This window comes from Papaver somniferum, chromosome 2 (genome assembly GCF_003573695.1).
Source record: "Papaver somniferum cultivar HN1 chromosome 2, ASM357369v1, whole genome shotgun sequence".
NCBI lineage: Eukaryota > Viridiplantae > Streptophyta > Magnoliopsida > Ranunculales > Papaveraceae > Papaver > Papaver somniferum.
Genome location: NC_039359.1, coordinates 64,440,327 through 64,456,060, shown reverse-complemented (window position 1 = coordinate 64,456,060; position 15,734 = coordinate 64,440,327). Strand labels below are relative to the sequence as shown.

The following is a 15,734-nucleotide window of genomic DNA, read 5'->3' as shown; positions in this document are numbered from 1 at the left end:
TATTTCCACTAAAAAAAATAATCAAAACATGGAATTATTCAGACCCATATACCAACACTAAAAACAAGAGGAACAATGTAAATCAGATTAATACCATTGAAATCAAAATGAAAGAAAATTCCCTCTTACACAGAACTCAATAGTCTTACCAAAACCTTAAGCTTGTCGTCTCAGCCGCTTCCTTGGCTTTTTTTCGTCTTTTCATCTTCACTCACAGTCTCACCTCCGCCGCTGTGCAACACGCATCTTAATATGTGTTATAGAATTTTAAGAAATACTCAAATGGGAAACTATGGTAAAACAGTAGTGACCTAGATTATTTGGGGAAATCAAAACAGGGTTGTTGATAGGTTTCTGATAGAATCAGTATTAGGATTGAAATGAATGAGATGAGACTGGAGGATTGGAGTCAAGAGATTGAAAAGGGGTTTTGAAATTTGTGGGGATGATTTTGATTTCGGGAATTCATTTTTAGGAGCTTACGAAGAGAAAAGCAGCAGGAGCTTAAAAATGTAGACTTTCGAGGAAATAAATGAGGGTGCTTATACCCATTCAAAAGTTAATTTCGGAGTGACTTCCATAAATAAAAAAGTGTTTAACAAAATGTGCATCCGGAAGTAATTTTTTGACTTTATGATGTGCACGTGGAAGTGACTTTTTGATTTTAAGAAGTCAATTTGGATGGAAAAATTCAAAACGGATTCTAGAAATTAACAAATTGCCGGAAACAGAAATAAGAGGCAAAAACATTTTACAAAAAGTTGATTTTACTGCTTCTAAAAATCGTTTTAAAATTATACATCCAAACTTTTTGTTTGTTGTCTTCTAAAAATCGAAAAAGCTATTTCTAAATGTGCATTCAAACGCGCTAGCTCACAAAATAGATTTGATTCTGATTTCTGCTTCTAGAAAAATCAGAAAAACTTATGTTTCTGGTATCCAAATTCCCTAGATACCACAAGCGGACGTCAGTTCCAGAAATAAAACAGAAGCAAGAAACTGTAAAAAGTTAATTCTTTTTTTGCTTTTTGAAATCCTTTCTGAATTATGTTCACTATCTAACTTTCACCTTTTTGAGGTCAAAACGTTAATTCTTGAGGCAGTGACCAAGCCAGATCTTTATTCAAGTGGGGGCAAACTCATATAACATGCATGCAAGTCGAAGGCCAACCTCTCTTTATTTTGTATCTTAATTGAGTTTTTAGTGCTAAATGTGTGAAAGTCAAATTATAAAATAATTAAATTAAACTAGAGAGAGGATCTTCTCACACTTTTATTCTCTCACTGTCTTACATATTGGATGTCATTTTTGTGAATAAAAATTAAACTGTTACAAATTTGAAATTAATATTTTGGGGATATGTTCTTCTTACAAATTTCTATGTTTTCACCAAAAGTGAGTGTATTCCGAAATGTATAACATCGCCATCTAATTTTCCAACGACTACCATGCTATTGCTAGCGCCTGAGTTTCGCATTCAAGGTGTAATTTGGTGGAATGATTTATCTTTTAGGAATTTATAGGTTGATCCAACTAGTTAGACTCTTAACTCAAGGTCTACTTTTTAGTGTTATTTACACACACAATCGCTCCACGGAATCCCTCTGCAAGGTTTCATGTTCTCTAATTGTGCAAAAGTTATTCGACGATTACTTATCTCCTAACTCAATTCTAGCATTAGATTAAAACAACAAACCAAATTTAGTTGGCCACCTAAACGATCTATCAATCAATCATAAATATTTGTTATAGTATAAACAAGTGATAATCATTTGAAGAACTTCAAAGTAGATTAATATAATAACTCAAATATTCTTTACAACTTAGAATTCATTCTCAATGAATAGGTGTTTAGATACTCATGGATGTTTCTACATCCATGGTACACATATAAGAAAAGTAAAGAGATATTGTTACGAAAGAGGAACCGCTCCCTAGCTTTCGCTTCGTGTGTTGTTTCTCCTCATTAAGAATTACAATTTCGACCTCTCTCTCTCTAGATGGTCTAGTAAGTATTTATATAGGTTTATATTGCTTGGACTTCGAGTATCTAAGTCGGTTAAGGAACCCGACCCTAATATATGAAAGAAAAGCCTAAAAGATAGTTCATGAATTTTAGCCTTCATGGTACACATATCAGGTATACATATCGTCTTTTAAAATAAAATCAAGTGACTTTAGTATGCGTACCAAGTATGCATACTCTTTTTGTTCACCAAAAAAGCAGAGTTACCAACATGTACCCAGTATGTGTATCCTCTTGTCTTCGGTATTCGATAAACTTGTTTTGCCCATAATTTCTTCATTCGAAGTCAGAATGATCTCATTCTTTTTGCGTTCTCTTTTTAATTGAATCATATCCAAGATGGCGCTTAGAAATCCTGAGTTTGAATTAGTTAATATTGGTATTTGGCCGGCCCGCCTCTTGATTTTGAGCATCTTTGCTACGTTTTGTCACACTTCTTCCACTTCTCTTCGACTTGGGCACTTGGATACCTGGAATACTTCTCTTTTTAGATAACTTTATAACTTTGTAGATCCTTTTTGGATGATTCACTAAATAGAGACAAATAAGAGAAAAGAAGAGTGATATCAAGAATACATGCAAAAATAATAGCTAAAACAAGTATGGAATGAACACTAAAATCATATGAATTATGCACTTATCAATCTTTCCACCTCTAGTATTAGAAATCACTAGTCTGGTTGTAGATTACTAAAACTTAAAAGAGTATCAAGTCAATAATTAGATTTCTTCATGTGTTCTTCATCACCTCAATAACAGTAGGTATGTTTAAGAACTAGGGTTTACAAAAAGTGTCATTGAAGTTGATTCTTTGGTTTTTGAAGTTTATGCTTCGATATATGTTATCTATTGATGGGTTTTGAGTTGAATTCTTATCTGCATTTTCATGATTATTTCCGGTAAGGTAAAGAAAATCTTGAATTTTCTTTTTCCGAAGTTTCTTTAGGGTAAATTCTATCTAGATAGTTTTGATCTTCTTTTGTGGATTATGTGCTAAGTTTCTTGTTGTATTTCAAGTTTAATTGTGTATCCTAGTTGCTAAAAAACTATATGGTTATTGCTTCTTCTTTTTTTTCAAATTTAATTTTCTTATCAATTTTGATGTTTTCAATTTGTTCCTTCTTAGATGATATGATTATATTGTTCTATTTAGAGTTTGATTTGAATTATATTTTATTTTTTTGTTGTTTTTTTAAACTGAATTTTCTTGTGTTCAGATATGGAAGTGGGGGAGGAAAATGAGCCTGCAGAAGTTCTTGTTGAAATTTTTGCGGAAGTGAAAAAGCTACACTCCAGAGTCTCGAAGTATTGATCAATTGTGTCTTCTTTATAGCTTTCAAGTTTTTTTTCCCTATTATTTTTTGTTTATCAAACTTAACTTTGTCTCAAGTTCGATCAAATAGTGAAAGATATATAACTACAAGCTCAAGTTCTCAAGTATAACACTACCCACCAAAAGTTGTATTAGAGTCATTTTTTCATATTTTTTTCTTCCATATTATTCTTTGATGATTAAACTTGTATTTTAATTTGTGTGAACAATTTCAGATATGATCGAATTGCTACATGGACTCGCCATGAAAATTGCGCCTTTAGAAATCAGTTCCCGGTAGTCTCATATCGAGTAAATACCTTGGGTGATAATGTATATCAATTTCTGAATTCCTTATGTGTTGTAAATGTTTGCTTGTGTTTTGAACTTAGGACTCTTTCAACATGTGACTTTTTGAGAGGTTTAGATTAATGTTATAAAAATGGTTGGGGATGAAGGTTTAGATTAATGCTAGGAAGATGGTTGGGGGAATGGACTTTTAACTGGTTGTTCTTGAAACTTTATTCATCCAAAAATGTGCTTAACCAGATAGCTGATTCTTCTTAAAGTGTGTACAATTTTTTTTTTCTTTTTTGTTTTTTGAGCATCTTAGCTTAGATAAGGATGTTATCCCGTTGTGCTCATGTCTCTTTTCTTATTGACAAAAACCATTGTAGTCTGGAGTTCTAACTACTGTTTTTCGAGTTTCTTTTTCATTATATTTAACCAAATGTATGTAGTGTTTTAGTTTCAGTTATAGGTTACTAATTCCAGGAAGATGGTTATGGGAATGGACTTTAAACTGGTGCTTCTTGAAACTTTATTCATCCAAAAATGTGCTTAACCAAAAAGCTAATTCCTTTTAAATCGTCTTATATGTTAAACACTCACGCACATATTTATAATTCAGTAGTTTTTTTATATTACGGTGGTTAGTATTGTCCCAGTCATAAAGTTTCGACTATATATAAGTATACAATTTTTATTATTTTTATCCTTGATTCTTACCAGATTTCCAATAATTTTTTTGTATTATCCAATACATTATGAATTTAAAATCTCATTACCGCTAGATTTAACTTCATTATATGTACAATAAATTTGCACCGATATATCCTACTCAGTATTATTATTTTTTGAACTTAATGTGTCGTTCGATTAATCATGCCTACTATGTTTGAGCCTATTAAGTAATCTAAAGAAGTAGTGGATGTAATTCATACACAATCGTTTATCCAAACCAAATAAAAATCAATCTTTTAATAAGTGGTAAGTGGTAGTCAAAAGTAAAAAACTATGATATTTGAATCTACATATAATTCCTCAACAGTAAATTTATATAGGTTTATGTAACCTTCTACATGATACTTACAAGAAAATGTTAATCCATAAACTATTACTTATGAATTATCTTTATGGAATTTTAGATAGCATCCAAAATCTCAAATGCGTTTTTGTTGAAAACAAATCAAAGTCAAATCTTTGATACGTGCATGATGATCAAGAAGACCTGTATGATCTTAACATACAAGTTTTTAAAGAAAAGTATGATTATATGCAACCCTCTACGTGATAATAAAAAAAAATGCAGTTTAAGGAACTTAACTTACAAATTATTGTCACTACGTTTCATGTACAAATCTATCTCCAATACGATGCATGCTAGAGCATTCGTATGTTAAGATTTATTGAAGTTGTCAATTTATGACGTGTAATTATGGATAATTGTAAAATCCTTTTTCGTTTAAAATAACATCACACTAAACAAATATAGTGTATTTTTGTAATTATATAATTATTACAGATATAGTATAATTATTTTTGTAATTATGGATAATATTAAACAAGTATAGTGTATTTTGTTTGAATCTTTGTCACTGTTTGTTGCTTTTGGCCTATGACCTTGAGTTTTTGAGGTTATGATTCTTTTGTAATATGATTGACAATAAATACCGATATGCATATTTATTTTTGGTTTTCAGATGGAGTATAATAAAGGTTTAATTTACTATGAGAAGGAAATGCATGAATATAATGATGAGACTTTGTCATTTCATGATACCTTCGTATGTTCTTATAACTTTGCATGCTTCCGTAATCATTTTTTATATATGTTTTTATTAATTTATTTTTTGGTGTCTTTCCTTTTAGTCATTGATACGTTGTTTGTTTGTTTTCAGCAACCGGATTCCAGATTCGTGAATCCAAAACTTTCTTTCGGGAATAAGGAGTTCCCATCATGCTTCCTAGGCACAAAGACATTAGAAAGAGTGATGGTAAGCCCGTTAATATTTACTCTCTATTACTTCTTGGGATTTGCCGTGAGACACATATTCTATGAAGTTATTTTTTAACAAGTAGTATTTTGGATGCCTATGAGGATATTGAGTTATAAAAACACCATCTTCCGGACTGAATGGATTAATGTCTTGGTGACTCCTTTCTATAAACAAGATGGTCCATAACATAAAAGACAGTTGTACATTTTCTGAATCCAACAAAAGTTACAGAAAACTTGTTTAACCATCAATTTGAGTTTGCAATTTTTTTCATTAACCATCACAACACATTTTTACATCCAACAAACACATTATCATCTATTAAAACAAGCATTCAATAACTAATTATAGTTTTTCCTTAAAAACATCCCGGAAAAATGTAGCACATTCTTTTTAAAATGGTGGTCGATTGCGGTCTCATCAAAAAAATTCACAAGACTTAAAAAATAAGTAGTGTATCTAATGGAAATTAAAAAAAAATGAAACAATGAGCATATATAATTCAAATAAATGACTGAACAAAACTGTATTTGTATTAAGCAGACAAAATAGCAGTTCAAGTTTTTCTTGCATAATCATGTACCTCCTTCTATAAACGGAGAAACACAAAAACAATTATACAAAGTTTCTAGTCGAAATAAACTAGTTACTCTCTTTCACTTTTCTTCATGGAAGGTTTGAATGCTAAAAAAGAAAATTGAAAAAACCATTAAATCATTCGGTTGTATAAATTGCATCTTTACGTCTAAACAACTTGTTTTCTTATTATATTTGTATCTTTACGAAGTCGTATATACTAGAAGTACTACAAAAGTTCAGCATAGAAAAACTACATACCAAAAATTCACACCAACCAGTAAGATATTCCTTTATTTTAAAAAGAAAGGTTACCAGTCGAACCCATCAAATCTGGAGATTAAGTTCAAAGCCTCGGGATAGTCAGGATTGGAGCCAAGCAGATGTCTGACTATTTTTTCAAATCATATATAATCAAAAGCAAAAGTTTATCCATTAACAAGGATAGAAAATAAGGATAAAACATTTGGATGATTATGAAAAATCATCATCTTTCTCGTGATTATTAAGATCCGATAACTGATTATCTAACATGTGATCTTTACGTATTGGTTTATCTTGATCGTGACGAGTTTGTCCCTACAGGTTTCTGACTTAAAATTTGATGGTGTACTTGGTACCCCCTCTTTTTCAGAAATATTCATCATCTTCAACTGAACGTTTCATCATCTTCGACCGCAGTGGAGTTATTAAACCAGGAGGTGATCCAATAATAAAAGTGCAGCGATTATAATTGCATCAATATTTATATTAATCTTCCTCCAAACTGCTCTTGAGTGAAAACATTCTAAAGGTATATGTTCAAGGGTTTCTTCAGTTCCCACAAATACCACAACCGATATCATATCTCCGTTGCAAAAATAGTGTCTGCATATAGTTAGGTGTTGGGATAATGTCATTTAAGCATATCCAAATAAATAATTTTTCTCCATGAGCTATTTTGAGTTTGCAATAAGAAATTTCCAAACTTTATTAGGAATGTCAGAACTATTAGAGGTAACACCATTATCATTGTTACAGAATTTGTTGTTAGTGCTCTGTAAAGAAAACCTCCCAACTTTGACTGGCATCCATATCATCACATCTCCTTTAGTATTGTCAATGAACATGTTTTGTATCTTGCAGGAACTATCACTATTTATTGAGATATATGTTTTTAACAGATTTATTTTGTACATTTATATCAATAATTCGAGCTATGCCCAATGGTTAAGCCTTTCGGGCCTTGCCCTCCCCCTACTGATTGTGCATATATATATATATATATATAGCATTAGTGCTGGAGCGGGGTTTTGGGAGCTCTCTTGATTTTCGAAACTGTATTTTTGTTAGTTTTTGAAAAGATTTCTTAAACTTATATTTCCTTTGATTACGTGATTAATTAGACTTGATTTTGGTAATGTTTTTGTGAACATTTTCTGACTGTTAAAATACTTTTTGTGGTAACAATTAAAACCAAAATACTCTCTCATTAATTGGCATTTAATTACATGGCTATAAAACCAATTTTTTCAGAACATAGAAAGACACAAGTTTTGCACAGCATTGTTTTCTGAGAATCAAGAGACCAAAAATTTTGAGCAAGATAAGAGTAGAAATGATCGATTTCTCATTGTGTGCGTGAGGAGGAGGTGATGATGATGATCTCTGGGTTGACAAGTTTGTCAAAGAAACTCTTCTGAAAATGGATGACATTTTTAAACTCATTTGAATTTCTCATCTTCGCTACCTTTTGGTAAAGTTAATCCTTCTCCTCACAGTTTTAAGTATGGAACTAAAATACTTTTAGCATCCCTATACTGTAGAGTCCTGAAAATAGAAAACAATTTGAAAAACCAAAGGACATTATGTTGTTTCATCCAAATATCCAAAAGACCAAGATCTGACCTTACCTCTCACAAATCGCAATACAAAAAGTCTGTATAGACCGAGGGGCTGGGCCCACTGGACCCACAAATTAAGAAAAATGTGAGTGGCGGTTCAGTCATGGATTTTTTTCTAGATTCATAGAGAACCACTGCAATACAAAAATCTGTATAGACCGAGAGAAAAACCACACTAAAAAATCACCACACACAATACCTCCACATGCATATCTCTAGAGGGGCTGGGCCCACTGGACCCACAAATTAAAAATAAAACTGTGAGTGGCGGTTTTATGATAGTTTTTTTCGTCTGTTCGTAGAGAACCACTGATCACAATAAATCAAGATCCAACTGGCCCAAATAAAAACTTGATGATTAATGTAGAAAGCGGCCAAATGAGCCTGGCACGCGTTGCTCAAGTAAAGAGTCTAACGTGATCTACATGAGTCAGGCACGCATATCCAATAAGGGATTGCAAGCTTGGTGCCACTGAGCAGGGCCAGCAGAATCCGGAAAGGTCACAAGACTAACAGCATCAGAATGCTCAAGTAAAGATATCTTAATCTCTTTTTGAAGGTAACAACTGAGTGTGATAGTTTAAACAAGGTGATAAACAGCACCAACAGAAGCATTTTAAGTATTTCTCTAAAAACTAAGTCAACAGCCGATCATAATCGTAATCGACCATCATCACTGTCACAATAAAGTGATAAACAGCACCAGTTCAAATCTCTCTCTAAAAAACAAGTCTCAACAACAATACTGTCACAAGTTGATAACTACAGATTAAGACCTAATTCTCAAAATAAAATCTTTGTTTTTTTGCTAAAAAGGATAATGGTAGTGCATCTCATGGCTTTCACAGTTGCATAGACAGACACAGATAATACTTCAAGATTTCGACGAACAAGCAAGTATGTGTGACTTGAACTTTTCAAGTTCTTCCAAAACCTCCTCCTCTGGCCTGTAAATCAGATCACTCATGCGCCAGATCTGTGCCAAACATCAGTCAACCACAATTTGGTTAGAAAATGAAATTATTCTTACCTCGAGTTCTGTAAAGATTAGGGATTCAAGACACAAAAGGTTTACCTGCAATGTCCCACCACCACCACTGCTTTCGCAGTCATCAGAGACGCTAACAATTGTCCATGGATCAGATGTATTCCAGTGAAAGTCAACAACTTTATCCCTGCATGAATCAGAAACGTGATCAAGTTCCACAAAGATGAAACATGTTTTTATTGTGAAACTAAGTTAAGAACTATGCTCTATTTCCTTAACATATGCAGACAATTTATTAATTTAAGAAAAAGAAAAGGCATAACTTGGATGCAGATGGTTTAACTTCACCATACAAGTAAAAGATGCTCAAGTATGGTGTGCCTCAAGTTAACCAATAGTATTGGCTCCACTTACCAGTTATCAGGTTAAACTTGATTTCTATATATATATACTATTGGTCACAAGAACGATTTAATATGGGAACAGGAGGGATTCAGTCCAAAAAATCAAAGAGGATTCAAGGAATATAAGCAAAGCAAAATTACATAAAAGTTCGGTCTTTATATACCTGTGACCAGCATGCTGGAAGAATAAGCCCGGAGGAGAATTTGGCATTCTCGTTCCAACACGTTCTTTCTTCTTACCAACCTGAAACAGAAGAACTTACTGTAATGCCTTCTTTGACACTACTCACTGGACATGCATAACAGAATGTAAACAATATGAAGCAAGACTGGAAGAGGAAAACTAACTATCAGTTGCAGTTGATAAAAACCTATAGCTTAGATGATAACGAGCAAATAAAACTGAAAAAACGGATACCCGTACCTTGTCATGATCCCAAACATTCAAAAAGCCATCCTCTGCAGCACTGCCAAATACTGATGCCTTATCTGGACACCACTGGAAAATCAATATAAATATTAGTTAAAAGTTGAAGACACCCAATAGATGTAGTTTATAACATGTGATAGCGAAAGTGCTGTAACAGAGAAAGAAAGTTGCTATGTCGAACCTGAACGCAAAGAACAGCTGCTTTGTGTCCTTCGAATTTGTATATAGGGGCTCCAACACCATCAGCGGTGAGGTTTCGACGGTCAAACATGCGAACCGAATTATCAGCCGACCTGATGCAAGAGCACAAAAAATATTATAAGTTGACTATGAGAAAATGATATTTAAAGAATGTCACCCAAGCTTTGCAAAATAGAACTTATGAGAAAGAACTGGTGGGGTTTTGAGGGTAGGTCAAATACATACCCGGTCAAGATAAGGTTTTCATCATGACGATTCCAATCAACACAGTGCAGATCGGCATTGTGAGCCTTTTCAACCTGTCACTCAAAAACCAAGAAAACACCCAGATCATGAGATTGCTAACCAAAACTCCACCCCTATAGCACAAAGATCAAGAACAGACGGGCAGTCTTGCTAGTTGCTAATGCTAATGCAAGTGAGACCATTATATTAGACATGGGTTGCTTAACAATATCAGGCAAAGGAATGTATATCAGTGGAAGAAGGGGAAAAGAGAAGGAAAAGGTTAGAATGAAAGAAGCAGATAATTAACCTTGACAGTTGGACTTGTGCCAGTACGAGCATCCCAAAGAATTAGGCAAGAATCATCACCCACACTGCAAAACTCTTGAGTGCTACAGTACATGTGAAAGAAGAAGTGTCAGAGAAAAACACATAAGAAACTGTGATGCAGAGCTGATAACCGTGCAAGCCAGTAAAAAACATATCCAAGTATAACTGTCAATCACCTTGATGGACAAAACTGCACATCTTCAACAGTGTCGTCATGCCCTTGGTAGATCCCACGTGGTCCAATACAAGGGCTCTCAGAAGCTTTTTCACCAGCAGCTTTAGAGGGTGTTTTAGACCCTGGAGATTTTGCGGATCCTTGGTCTACTGCTGCAGCAGATATATGATCCTGAATACTCCACAACACCACTGACTTGTCTTTGCCTGGAATAAATCTAAGATTAGAAGGATCTAAAGGAAAAATGATATCGAATTCCAAGAAAGTAAATCAGGTACAGGAGACCACGATATGAACTATGAAGCTTTAAAGGGCACAGACTTGAAATATCTAACCTCCAGATAATACGAAGGGTTCAGTTGAGCACATATCAAGCGCAAATTCCGCATTATCTTGATGCCCAGTTAGAATCTGCATAAAACCATCAAAGTCACTGACATCTTAGTAATGTTTGTAATCCTTACACAAAATGTCCGTCTCGCCTTCTTGAATCTAAAACACAACCAAAGATTAATCATCAAAAAGAAGTCGAGTTTACCAAATCTGGTCGTGATTCTGAAGCCCCGAGGACAGCATGGCGATTAGGTTGAGCATCAACATCCCAGATAAGCACCTGGTCAAAACCCAAACATGTAGCCAAGTTAGTCACTCAAACATGATGGACACAAAAACCGATGCAACTCAAAAGGATGCAACATCCGGACCACTTTGTTAGCTTCGTATCCTAAAAATAATGGCAAACACCTTTATCTCAGAAATGTTGAAGTTTCTTACATCAGGACTGTCGGTATGTGTAGCCACAATCTTCATGTTCTGTGGCAGCTCCCTGATTCTGTTGACCTGAAAAGTGAGCACCACTAAAAATGATAAGCGTATAAACTGAGAATGTCTGGTTTCCATTCTATACCGACCATACTGAGCATAGAAAAAGAAGTCCATGTACCCTTCAAAATCAAGAATGACTGTTTCAAAAATAGAGAGAACTGTTTCAAACCTCTCCGGGATGAATAATGGTTTTGTACTTCTTGACAAAGGGGGAGCGAGCTTCCTCATTGAACTGATAACACAAGAAAGTAAGGCATTACACAAAGCATAAGAATAATTACACAAATCGAAACGCCAAAAAAAGAAGAAAAAAAAGTACATGGTACAGATGTTACCTGTGATATGTGCTCCGCAGCTGCAACTCTTGGTTTAACCACTTCACAATTAGCTATAACTAGAGTATTTGGAACACTACCATCGGTCTGAAAATAGAGACGGGAAATTTTTACCAAAACAAATTTCTCAACAAGGTTTATAATCCTCAATCCTGACTAATAGAATAAAAGTACATGATATTAACTGACATATCTAAAGGAACACAGAAGCATACTTCAAAGAGTCCGGGAATTGTCAGTACCACATGTTATAAAAAGTTAAGCATGGATTACGAGATGTGTGTCCCATATATTAAGGTATAGGGGCCCAAGTAGCTGAGGCTACTCACTTGTGCTACATATCCATGTTAAGAAACTCAAAAACAAAGATGAAAAGATGCATTTACAACTTACACATTATTTAACTGAAATCTAGTACATATAAAGTAAGCAACACATAATAGCTACGTGTACAAAGGAAAAACCCTTTTTCGCACAAATCTCCTACTTCAGTAACCACGTGATCACCTATAAATCTCCACTAACGAAAAAGTATCTATATGCCTCCAAAAGTAATTACAGGCAGCATATCCATAGTAGAAAAACATAAAAGCAGAAAAAAAAAACAAGACAAATTATAACTTAAGCTCTCTACATATATGCACGAAGATACATATAACTATCAACTAGTAGGGGGAACCCCTTCCCCGTCCATTTTACTTTGGAGCATTGCATTTTACTTCTTGTGCATTTACAACTTACACCTTATTTAACTGAAATCTTTTATATATTAAGTAAGAAACCGTAATAGCTAGCAGCAGACAGGAAAAACCCTCTTTCGCACAAATCCCCTACTTCAGAAGATAGTAATTATAGTAATTACATTATCACCTATAAATCTCCACTAACACTTCTTGCTAACTACTTCAGCTCTCTAGTCTCTAGTCTCTACACATATATACGAAGACGCATATCACTAGCAATTAGTAGGGGAAACCCCTTTCCTGATCATTTAACTTTGGAGCATTGAGTATACAAGAACTACATTAGCAGTCACATATATCCACTACTGCATGACTAAGTAACTTCAAAAAAACTGAGAAACAGCAAAAACAAAAACAAAACCATTTCATATTTTATCAAATTCAAACTTTCAATCAACAAGCCAGCACAAGATGCATTAGCAATTAAACAGATTCAGGAGAATTCGGCCCACACCACCACCAACAACAACAATGAGTGTATACCTGTTCAGAAAGGTAAAGACGTTGTCGATTCTTGTAAGTAGCTTGCTCTAACTGAGGACCCCACCTACAAACAACAACAACAACACATTAAGAACTGAATTTTTTTAAAACCCCCATCACTTCTCTTCCTAAGAAAACAACTGAAAAGGCTCAAATTTCACAGTTCAACAACAATAAACCCTAGAAATTCTCAATCACAACACAGTAAACCAAATTCATGATTACATGATATCACACACTAAAAAGGAGTAAAGGGGTTACAAAATACCCATAAATTTCTCCATTAAAAACAACTAAACAAGCAAAAAAATTCACAGCTGAGCAACAACGAAACAAAAAACCCTAGAAATCTCAACATCACCACCAACAACAACAAAAAAGAAAGAAACCCAATGTTTGATTACGTGAGATGACACTAAAAATGAAGTAAAAGAAGAAAAATACAACCAAAGTAAAACCCTAGAAATGGCGAAAAATAGGGTTTAAGTGAGTAAAGAAAAAGGTAAATTAAAGAAAGAAAGAAAAAGAAACCCTAGAAATGGAATCTTACCGGCAAGAAAGAGAAGGCCAGACAAGGTTATGATTTGCAAGCCAATCGTAAAGAACAGGTACAAGCGATTTCCATTGTGTGTATCTATCATCAACACTTGCTTGTGCGTTTGTTTTCCCTCTTTCCTTCATTTTTCTTCAAAAATCTCTCTTTTCGTTTTTTTCTCAGGGTTCTTTTTTTTTTGTTTTTCGATTTCTCTCTCAAGAGAATGGAATTTGGGGAGAAAATAAAAGTGTGTGGGGTTTTGTCTGAGATAGAGTAAATGCAAGTCTGATGAGTGAGGTGACGGTACTCCCAATCACTTTTTCTTTTCCCTCTTCTTTTTCCGTATAATGGCAATAATGGATCGGACCGAATCGGGACCGTACTTTGGGAACTCAGTTGTTAGATCTGGATTCTGGACCATATGGTTCTATAAGAGCAAGTCCAATGAGATCGGCATATCAGCAGATTTGTCGGTTTACCACCTACAATGGGACTGATAAATGATTATAATGGAACCATCAGGGGTAAGTTCAGGATCCTAATTCTCAAATAGGAGGTTAGCGGATCGAGTCTCCGCTCAAGTGACTTAAATATTTATATGGGTTATGGCAGGTTGGATAGCAGTGGGACCAGTCCGATTGGCTGGGTTTGGATGGGGTCTGGGCGCGGATTTCGTTTATTAAAAAAAGAAAAAAATATCTTATATGGGTTATGGCGGGTTGGATATGGAAGCGGGTATGGGCCTGGGCCCGACTTTCGTATATTAAAAAAAAACAATTATAATGGATGGACTAATAAAAGGTTTTGTTCATCGCGTCTCAGATTGAATCGATCTGCACCGACCGGCTCATATTGAGCCGAAGCTCGATTCCAGCAGAGACGACCATCGTCTTACACGGAGCTGGTCGTCCCAAATTAAGATGGTATATCAACAACCTAAAAGCTCAATCCCATCTCTCATTCCATAATAAAAGTAGCACTGGTGGAGCTTACCCTCCTTCTTATTGGCTGGTGAGCGTAACCGTGCACTCTCATTGGCTCGAAGAAAAACCATTCGTATTCGTCGGATGAAATTTCGTGAAATATAATGCGTTGATCCAACAACGTGTGGTGTAGATTGGGTAGGTGGTTGGTACACACCCTCCTCATTATTTGATATGACTAACGGTTAGATGGGAAAGATCTTTGATTGGACAGCCTAAAATTATTACGTATAATTACACTGAGTTTACATGATTTTTTAAAAATCACGACCGTCGATTTTTTTTTTTAAATACTATATTAATTTCACATGTTTACTAGATGACCGATGCCAGGGTGGAACGGCCGACCGAAGAAATCGACGCGAAAGTATCATTTTTCCTGACACACCGTGAAAGTATCATTTTTTCTAAAACGGAAAACTAATCGATGCATAAATCAAAATACGACTCCATAATGTGTTATGCATTTTTTGTGGTGGTTTGCATAATCACTATGCATTCACTTTTCCAAAATTGTGCCTAAAGTGAAAGTATCACTTTTCTTGAAACGGAGGAGTGCATTGTCTTTTTAGTTGCAACGGACAAATAAGTTGATGCATAAACCAAAATATGACTACAAAATGTATTATGTATTATGTATCCTTTGTGGTGGTTTGCATAATGGATATACATTTAATTTTCAAAAATTGTGCCTAAAATGATAAACACTTCCGAATTTTTCGTAAAAACTCCAAATCGGATATTGTTGTTTGTACTCATTGCGTAGATTTTTTTAAAACTATTCCAACGAGATAAATTTTGTAAAATTCTAAGGCACAGATTTTTAGAAATGTTATTTTAAAGTTTAGTTGCCTATTATGCCCTTGAAAAATATGATACACAAGGAAGTAATTAGAATAAAGAGGAGGGGCGGCGTCGTCGTTTCATCATTGAACCAAAAATAACTGGTTACACCAAGTCCAATCTTTTTGTGTAATTGAAAAAAAAACCATGTTTTGCA

The 15,734-nt window shown here is 34.4% G+C and overlaps 1 protein-coding gene across 1 annotated transcript; it reads right to left on the bottom strand.

The window, feature by feature from the left end:
* Positions 1-8,650: 8,650 nt before the first annotated feature.
* Positions 8,651-14,017, bottom strand: LOC113347859 (WD-40 repeat-containing protein MSI4-like). The gene is made up of 15 exons (XM_026591539.1): positions 13,767-14,017; positions 13,217-13,280; positions 11,991-12,077; positions 11,825-11,887; positions 11,605-11,670; positions 11,369-11,443; positions 11,166-11,241; positions 10,832-11,036; positions 10,636-10,717; positions 10,326-10,399; positions 10,081-10,192; positions 9,894-9,968; positions 9,634-9,713; positions 9,153-9,252; positions 8,651-9,053 (listed from the first exon to the last, which is right to left on the bottom strand). Exons 1-15 carry the CDS (start codon positions 13,895-13,897, stop codon positions 8,952-8,954), a joined length of 1,392 nt encoding a protein of 463 aa, XP_026447324.1. The 5' UTR covers positions 13,898-14,017; the 3' UTR covers positions 8,651-8,951.
* Between the last annotated feature and the right edge of the window lie 1,717 nt (positions 14,018-15,734).

Coding starts and splice junctions, on each gene's coding strand:
- LOC113347859 (XM_026591539.1), bottom strand. CDS start 13,897: ATGAAGGAAAGAGGGAAAACAAACGCACAAGCAAGTGTTGATGATAGA. Junction 13,281..13,766: donor TGGCCTTCTCTTTCTTGCCG/GTAAGATTCCAT, acceptor TGTTGTTTGTAG/GTGGGGTCCTCAGTTAGAGC. Junction 12,078..13,216: donor GTCTTTACCTTTCTGAACAG/GTATACACTCAT, acceptor CTCTATTTTCAG/ACCGATGGTAGTGTTCCAAA.